This window comes from Eleginops maclovinus, chromosome 8 (assembly GCF_036324505.1).
Source record: "Eleginops maclovinus isolate JMC-PN-2008 ecotype Puerto Natales chromosome 8, JC_Emac_rtc_rv5, whole genome shotgun sequence".
Taxonomy (NCBI): domain Eukaryota; kingdom Metazoa; phylum Chordata; class Actinopteri; order Perciformes; family Eleginopidae; genus Eleginops; species Eleginops maclovinus.
In genome coordinates, this window is record NC_086356.1 from 16769294 (window position 1) to 16778708 (window position 9415).

General features: G+C 37.8%; 1 protein-coding gene across 1 annotated transcript; it reads left to right on the forward strand.

Moving 5' to 3' along the window:
* The first annotated feature begins 1398 nt into the window (after positions 1-1398).
* On the forward strand, positions 1399-9275 carry LOC134868064 (interleukin-31 receptor subunit alpha). Its single transcript, XM_063888939.1, has 16 exons — positions 1399-1575; positions 1831-1887; positions 2035-2091; positions 2178-2289; positions 2371-2534; positions 2639-2784; positions 3585-3726; positions 3890-3978; positions 4096-4303; positions 4407-4592; positions 5185-5316; positions 5851-6012; positions 6150-6293; positions 6396-6477; positions 6569-6650; positions 6760-9275. The coding sequence occupies exons 1-16, from the start codon at positions 1494-1496 to the stop codon at positions 7228-7230; spliced, it is 2316 nt and encodes a 771-aa protein (XP_063745009.1). The 5' UTR covers positions 1399-1493; the 3' UTR covers positions 7231-9275.
* The last annotated feature ends 140 nt before the right edge of the window (positions 9276-9415 follow it).

Consider the following 9415-nt stretch of genomic DNA (forward strand, 5'->3'; position numbering starts at 1 on the left):
CCCTTACTGGTCCCCTGCATGCTTCAATACTGCAACTCTTCAAGAATGTAAAAGTGTGCACAGAGCAAGGTGGCATTTCCTGGCTCTACATTTTGAGTAGAAAAACACCCATTAAGCAATGATTATGAACATTAGAACATTATGTGAAGCCCGTGTAAAACAGGGAACTTCATATCACCCCTAAATTTTCTGATAGGGTTTAGTATAGAGGAAGTGACCTGTCTAAAATGGCTAAAGGTATTAATAGCTGAGGTTTAAAGGTCATTTTTTTATTTGGAAAAACCCTTGCTTAAGGTTGGTGGGGGCGTTTCTGGAGCTTTTGATCACATCAGATGCCTCCTGCTAATTATTCACTGAAACTCTCAATTAAGGATCCCCTACAGACTCAAAACAACCTTAAAACATAATTTGTGTATAATGTTTTTTTTGTCAATTAAAGAAACTTCAATCCACTAGTTTATTTTTAATAACATCTCATTATTTTCCTCCATTAAGAAATCCAGTATGTAATATATGCAAATATTTTTTGCTTTAAAAGCTGCAAACAAGTTGTCATTTAGATCACTAAAAAGTTGGATATTGCACTATAATTGGCTTCCAAACTAGAAATAATGCTTGTATGTACACAACTTTACATACAAGCATTATTTTTTTTGTTTTACTTCGAATAACTTCAGGGGGGGAAATCATCTTTTAAATATTGTTTTTAAAAATGATTGCACTAAACATAATTTTCTGTTGAGTTGGCAATATTTTAGGTTTTCTTTTTCCATTTACAATAATAAACAGTTGTTTTAACAGAGAGGAAATCTTAGCAGTATTTGTCCTTACAAAGAATACATATTTCTTCTACCTTTGCTCCCTAGAGTCAAAGTCTGTTCCCTGAAACATTCAAAAACACTCAGATCAGTCCATCTCTGATTCAAATTTAAAACATTTGTCAAACAAATCTGTCGGTTAGTGTCGTCAATTTGTGATTTTCAAATGAAAATGACATTGAGTTCCTTGAAAGCAAAGTATGCATGAAGAATTCCTGAAATCACTTAACAGAGAGTCCTTTGTTTTCATGCTTTGAGTCACAGCAGGGTCTGAGAGAGCTTGTTTTCGGTAACTGCTGGTAGAAAAGAGAAATTCATTCAAAGCGAAGGTCCTTTGCCCTTTTGTCCGTCACTTTTCTTGTTTGTAAGGCACCTCCTGCATATCAGTATTATCAGAATTGTGACAACCTCGCATGCTAAGCAGCTCTATTTATGGAAAAAGGAAGTAAGAAGATGTCAGTTTATTGTCACTATGAGTCCTATGAACTGTATCAAAATGTGTTGCCGCCCCTCCATGCTGACTGTATAGTATAACTCCCAAAAATATATTTTCCTGTCAGTCACTCTTAGTGAGCAGCTACTGTGTGCATCATGAAGAGAACAATGTGGGGGTGAGGTCACCTCAAACCCACTCGTTGGTTTCTTAGTTTCAGTCTTCATTCAGTCCCAGGCGACATGGTTGGCCGCGGATTTCTTTTTTCTTTTTTACATTCAAAATGCACTTCCTGTGCAATCAATTCATATTCTTTGCTCCTTGGTAAGTGTTGTTTATCGTTTCCTTTAAAAATGTGTTATCTTTATTTGCTTTCTAATCATTATTTTGAGCATTTTATAGAAAATAAGTAAATGATTGAAATGTTTTCTGCTTGGTTTTAACCTTTTTGTAATGTATTACGAATGCAATATTTTATTAACTGCTCTATCATTACACATTTTTAATCAAACAACGCTCATACTAAGAATTGAAATATGTTTTCCCCTAAACCTTCCTGTTGTTTCTTCACTTTAAAAGGTATGATCTTTGTTAACTACATAACACTCTCCGCTCATGTTCAAGCTTCAAGTTCAGGTTGGAAATGTTTTTTTGTTTCAACAATTCAGATAAAAAATCCTCATACTGCTGCTTACTGAACAGTGAGAAAAAGTATTCTTGTAAAATGACAAATGGAGAAAATTGTATTTGATCTAGTTTCACAACCTCTTGATTATGTTCCAGTAAATTGCAAGTCACAGAAACTTTCCTCAAAATATCAGCACTGTGGGATAAACCCAGGTAAAATTACATTTGAGTTATTTCAGATTGAATCATTAGATTGGAGACGTATTTTTAACTGTGACTCTACACTGTTTCTCTTTTAGCTGGAGTGCATGATTTAGATTGTTTTTTTGAACATCGATCATCCTTTCTCTGTGTGTGGAAGCCTGGAAACAGTGCATCAGAAAAGAGATACACACTCATCATAGAACAAAAGTAAGTAGGCTTTTTCTATCTAACATGAAACTGTTCATACATAACATTTGTAATGATTTGTATCAATACACTTTCTTAAAGCAATTCTTATAAGTTAAAATACTGCAACGCTTTCTACAACATCACAAAAGTCCCTGAGGGGATTAATTTATACGAAAAATACAACATAAGCGCTGAGGTCTTTGAAAACAGCGCGTCAACAAATTGCACAAAAGCAGTTTTCAGAGGGTCACCAAAGAGCTTGTGTAAGTCCACAAACATTTATTTATAAGTGCAAGCATCTGATAATTTCTCTCTGATTGATGATTCATCTCTGACTGAATATATGTTGTTTTTATTATTATTTCAGTCCGATGTGGTCCTACACATAATGTTTTCTTCAGTCGCCACTCAGGAAAACTAGATGTGAGTGTGAGGTGGCAAAATGAGGACGTAAAAGCCGTTCGGTATTACTCTGTGAGATATAAAGCACTGGGCAGCCTCTCATGGAGCAAGGTCAGTATAAAACATTTGTTTAAAATAAATCAAGTTTTTCATGTTAAATATCTGAAAGGGAGAGCAAGATTACTTTAGTGGAAGTTTAATCTTACACATATCTGGGGATTTGATAACAAAGCTGTCTTACTTTAACTTCATGAGTAATAACTGGCACAGAAACTAAAAAATAAACATGTGTTTCTTATCTGAATGAAGCAGGATTCCCTCTTGAGGTTACAAAATCCCTTTTTCACACTTGACAACACACATGCTGCTCTCCATGTTGAAACAATCTTATCCAGTTTAGTATTGTGCCATGCATCAAATATGATACATTTCAAATTCATTACAGCATGTACAACATTGAAGAGTAAACTTTTGGGACTCGTAAGGTTTGAACAAGACAAACATTTTACAAACTTAGGCACACCACACTTATATGTTCCCAAAGACAATGTTTACCATGTTAACCGTCTAAGTTATGGGTGCTCGCATGCTAACATTTGCTAACTAGAAACAAAACAAAGAACTCAAAACTACATAAAGCCCGGTCCGGAACTACAAAATACATATACAGCTGTTTTTAACGGCAGAGTAGTTTACTTCATGGCGAGTTAACTGACCTTTATGGGTGAAAACAGTGTAACTACAGAGGGGCCCCTTTAATGTAACTACAGAGGGGGCCTCTTGTTGTTTGAGTCTCCCTAGCAAACAAGATCTTAAAGAGATAAGATGATTAAATACAGGTTATGATTTAATCTACCATTTATATAACAGGAAAGAAGAAAGGCCTCAAATATTTTCTGTGTTGTTCACAGTCACTCGTGCGGTCTAAAAATGGAGAGAAATGTACAGTGGAGAATTTAAACTCCTCTGTAGTCTACAGTGTGCAGATACAGTGCGTCACCAATGATAAATGCTCACAGTGTCCATGGAGTAAAGCCTACACTGTCCCAGCAGGTAGGTTTGCTTTTTTTAAATTTTATTGGTTTAAAACAAATTCTAACATTAAAAATAAGAAGGTTTTTGATTCTATTGTGGTGATTGTGATTAATGTCAGATAAATGCTGTTAAACTGTTAAATTCTGGAACTGAAGAGATCAATTACATTTTTCTCCTTCAGAATTGACAACACAGCCTGTCATGGTCAACATGGAAGAAACTGACATTGCAAAGACAAAAGGCCGACGGCTGATTTCTTTAACCTGGAAGGTATTGTTTTCTTTAATGTATCTCTTCACATTTTCCCACACGAGAAATATAATGGGGACTATATCTTTGGTTTAACCATAGCTGGTATTACAATATTTAAATTACCCTGTCTGTTAGTTTCCTGCGAAAGAGCTAAATGTTAGCTACCATGTGACGATTGGGAAAGCATCAGGAGAGGCCCCATGTCAGAGGGTGAACACCACTGTGCCAGAAATCAGACTGGCTCTTTCATATTCAGAATATCATCTCAACATCAGTGCTGTGAACAACGCTAGCACATCTCCAGCTGTGAGACAGACAATACCGCAGCGAGAAGACGCACCAAGTTAGTTGTCTTCTCATTTTATTTTTATTTTGGAGATATGATTTATATAATTCCCTGCACAATAAAAGGATTAAAGATATACTCTATAAATGTATCATCACAGGTAAGGAAGCTGGGATGCTGAACGTGACAGTCCACACCAATACATCTTTTACTGTTTATTGGAAAGACGATCTAAAAAAAAACTATGTGTGCTACTCTGTGGAGTGGATGGAGAAAGGACATAAAGCAGCGTTCATGTCCTTTTATGAGGATGAAAACAACTACAGGACCTTTACGTCTCTACCAGGTGTGGTGTACATATGTACACATGTTGATCAACCCTGTCCCGTTCAATGTCTTTAATTAAGTGTTTTGCCAAGTACATTTCAATAGAAATGAATAGGTGTCTAGCCCATATTCAGAGGCCAAAGGATATACGTGTTTTTGTACAAAGCAGAGGACTCGACAGGGAAAAGGATTTGTTTGAAGGTTCAGCCAACAGCCAAGTTAAGGCTAGGGAAAGGGAAAATATTTATCATGACCCTGACAGAGTCCACAAGTTGTTTTAATATACTACAAGTGTTTTTCTGAATGCTTCAAGTGTTGTTGGAGAGTTTGACCTTTTTAGACTTTTTCCTTCTCTATGCACATTAGAAGTGTGTGAAGTTGTGCCAGGAACCTCCACAAAAAAACATTATTCAAGATGTATCTGATATGAGCAAACATGTAAGGATAAGCAAATAAAAATCCACATTTTGTTGATTATTAACATAGTTTAGGTGGCGTTATGCTTCTAATAAACCGTTGTTTGCTCATTTGAATAGGTAGTATGAAAATACAATCTTCGGTTTCAGTTTCCTTCCTCTGAGTTAATAGATGTGGTTAATTTAAATCCCCAGAGTCTTTGATGCCGTATAAGAGATACAGCATCACTTTGCACACACGGCCAGACAAGGACACCTGCAACATGAAGAAGGTGAACAACAGTGAGAGCACCTATGGGAGAACACACTTCTATTTCATTGAAGGATGTAAGTCACAGGCCACTATTTTATAATGTTAATGGAATAAACTAGTTACTCTGAGGCTGTTATGCTTACTGTAAGAATAAAAAAAATAGTGACAAAGATAAACCAAATTATAGAACAAGATTTGATCCAGTGATGAATATGCACCAAATATTACAAAGAACACGAATGATTGCATCAAATTTCATGGCCATCCATCCAAAATTGGTTGAGAAATTGAGAATCTGCTAAATCAAACAATATTCTGATAGTGATAGAGAGAAAATTTGAGGGATCGCCAAAGTCATAAGGATTCATCCTCTGGGGACCATGAATATACACATTTTCATGGCAATCCATCAAACTGTTGTTTGGATCCTTCAGTCTGTGTCAGTTGTAGACTTCCTGAACCATATTGCAATCCCTACAGAAGCTATACAGCTAGCATACAGTAGCTAATAACAAGGATAAAGATCACATCTAAGGCTCAGTAAGCTTGTTTCTTCTTATCTTATCAAGAACCGAACAGACTGATTCCTTGATACTGTGCTCCCAAAGATCCTGTCAGTGCTCCCACAAACATCAGCATCTACAATGTGACGCTGAATACAGTGGTGCTGCAGTGGTTGCCCATCCCAGTGGACGACATCAGAGGTTTCCTTCTGGGTTACATAATCTACTGCACCGAGTACCACCACAGAGGGTCCACTACAGAAAGAAGTAAGTATTATCTACCAAGTCCTAACTCACTTATAAGCTTTTATTCTTGTTGTTGTTCTGGTCAAACCAATTGTAAAGTCCATTTAAAAAATGTAAAACAACTTTATGTCAGAAGGACGGTCTCTCTTTCATTGCAGATATTACAGTGGATCCAATGTCAAATAGCTATGAATTGGGGAATCTCAAACAAGGCACAGCATATGGAGTCCAGATATCAGGTTTCACTGAGGCAAGAGTTGGAGTACGAAGCACAGCAATCGTCTTTAAAACAAACTATCAAGGTTAAATTAATAAAACATATTTTCATTGTTAAACATTCATACAAAGTCATTTGTAAGACTGCCTTACTAAATGTGAATTTCCTGCCCATTTCCTTTCTGTAGAACTTTCTAATCTCATTGCTATCATCGCAATCTTTGCAGTTATAGGCATTGTGCTTATATTTGGATCTCCGGTAATAAAAAGGTACAGTCACTTTCTTTCATGCATGCTGAACAAGCTGCCCTTTAATGTTTGTATTGGTAAATATATACTCTACATTACCTACTTTAACTAGAGCAAAAGTCATTCTGTGGCCAAGCATACCTAACCCTGGAAAAAGCAACGCAATGCAGAAAATAGAAGAGCCCTGTGAACTGGTGAGTGTCTGTTTTAACATTATGAAGCAAAACACAACATCCAACAACCAACCAAACTGTGCCAAAGTGCAACTTAAGTTAATGAGGAACTGTTTTTTACTTCACTCAGGAACTACTAGGATCCATAAACCATCTGAAGGTGGAAGAATGGGATACAAACAGCCTGAAGATAGTTAAAAAAGAAGTGATCCCTGCTGGGCCGTTAACATCAATGTTGCCGGTCTTCCACGCATCAGATGATGAGGAAGACTCAACTGAAATGACTTGTAACTGGATCCAGGGAGACACAGGAGACTCAACTGAAGAAATCCCATCTGACATTAATGAAAAAATTATCCCTGACATCAAAATGACAGACCCCCAGAGCTCTCCTTTCACATTTCCATGTGACTATACGACAATAGAAATGTTTCAGCAGGGGATTCCTCAGAGCATGCCAGTAAGGACATCAGTTACTCAAGATACAGAAAGCGAACCAGAGGACAAGGAGTGGACTGTGGGGAAATCAGGATTGGACTATATAAGCCAATTTAGTACCAGTCCGACCTTGGACAGCAAGGAGATTTCCACGATTTTGTGAAAACAGTTTGGAACAGGAACACAAGAACCATTGTCCATGAATCATATCTCAATCAGACCACAGATGTACAGTGGGGCAAAAAAGTATTTAGTCAGCCACCAATTGTGCAAGTTCTCCCATTTAAAAAGATGAGAGAGGCCTGTAATTGTTATCATAGGTATACCTCAACTATGAGAGACAGAATGGGGGAAACAATCCAGGAAATCACATTGTAGGATTTTTAAAGAATTAATTGGTAAATTCCTCGGTAAAATAAGTATTTGGTCACCTACAAACAAGCAAGATTTCTGGCTCTCACTGACCTGTAACTTCTTCTTTAAGAGGCTCCTCTGTCCTCCACTCGTTACCTGTATTAATGGCACCTTTTTGAACTCGTTATCAGTATAAAAGACACCTGTCCCCAACCTCAAACAGTCATACTCCAATCTCCAGTATGGCCAAGACCAAAGAGCTGTCAAAGGAGACCAGAGACAAAATTGTAGACCTGCACCAGGCTGGGAAAACTGAATCTGCAATAGGTAAGCAGCTTGGTGTGAAGAAATCAACTGTGGGAGCAATTATTAGAAAATGGAAGACATACAAGACCACTGCTAATCTCCCTCCATCTGGGGCTCCACGCAAGATCTCACCCCGTGGGGTCAAAATGATCACAAGAACGGTGAGCAAAAATCCCAGAACCACACGGGGGGACCTAGTGAATGACCTGCAGAGAGCTGGGACCAAAGTAACAGAGGCTACCATCAGTAACACGCTACGCCGCCAGGGACTTAAATCCTGCAGTTCCAGACGTGTCCCCCTGCTTAAGCCAGTACATGTCCAGGCCCGTCTGAAGTTTGCTAGAGGGCATTTGGATGATCCAGAAGAGGATTGGGAGAATGTCATATGGTCAGATGAAACCAAAATAGAACTTTTTGGTAAAAACTCAAGTCGTCGTGTTTGGAGGAGAAAGAATGCAGAGTTGCATCCAAAGAACACCATACCTACTGTGAAGCATGGGGGTGGAAACATCATGCTTTGGGGCTGTTTTTCTGCAAAGGGACCAGGACGACTGATCCGTGTAAAGGAAAGAATGAATGGGGCCATGTATCGTGAGATTTTGAGTGAAAACCTCCTTCCATCAGCAAGGGCACTGAAGATGAAGCGTGGCTGGGTCTTTCAGCATGACAATGATCCCAAACACACCGCCAGGGCAACGAAGGAGTGGCTCCGTAAGAAGCATTTCAAGGTCCTGGAGTGGCCTAGCCAGTCTCCAGATCTCAACCCCATAGAAAATCTTTGGAGGGAGTTGAAAGTCTGTGTTGCCCAGCGACAGCCCCAAAACATCACTGCTTTAGAGATCTGCATGGAGGAATGGGCCAAAATACCAGCAACAGTGTGTGCAAACCTTGTGAAGACTTACAGAAAACGTTTGACCTCTGTCGTTGGCAACAAAGGGTATATAACAAAGTATTAAGATGAACTTTTGTTATTGACCAAATACTTATTTTACCGAGGAATTTACCAATTAATTCATTAAAAATCCTACAATGTGATTTTCTGGATTTTTTTCCCCATTCTGTCTCTCATAGTTGAGGTATACCTATGATAAAAATTACAGGCCTCTCTCATCTTTTTAAATGGGAGAACTTGCACAATTGGTGGCTGACTAAATACTTTTTTGCCCCACTGCATGTATGTATGGTATTCCACAAAATCCAGAAGTGCACGATGAGGGAAATAATCAGGAGAGTGCAGTATTTTGCTCCATGTTCATCCCAGATGTCAAAATTACCATTTGCTAAAAACAGACAGTTTAAGACTGTCCTTCTTCCTACCTCTATACTGTATTTACATGTATATCTGCGTTACTTGAAAATGCACATCATTATCTCTGCTCATTTCTGTAGTACTGTGAATGTTCATCTCTTGAGATACATCCTTTAACATACAGTATCCTATTTTCATCTGTACATAGAGATAACCTTGAAATTTGAATAAAAATGGCAAATAATTCCCTCATTCACATGCCCCATAAGCATTAGTGAAATGATTGTAATCACTTTGAATTGTAGTCCAATCGACCATTGTCTCAATGCCTTTTCTAAATTATATATGCAACTGTGCAGAGATGCTGAGTTTAAACAGGAAAGTAAAAATATGCAATTAAGTAAAAAAATGCATTTAAACATAAACATTTTCCGCAATG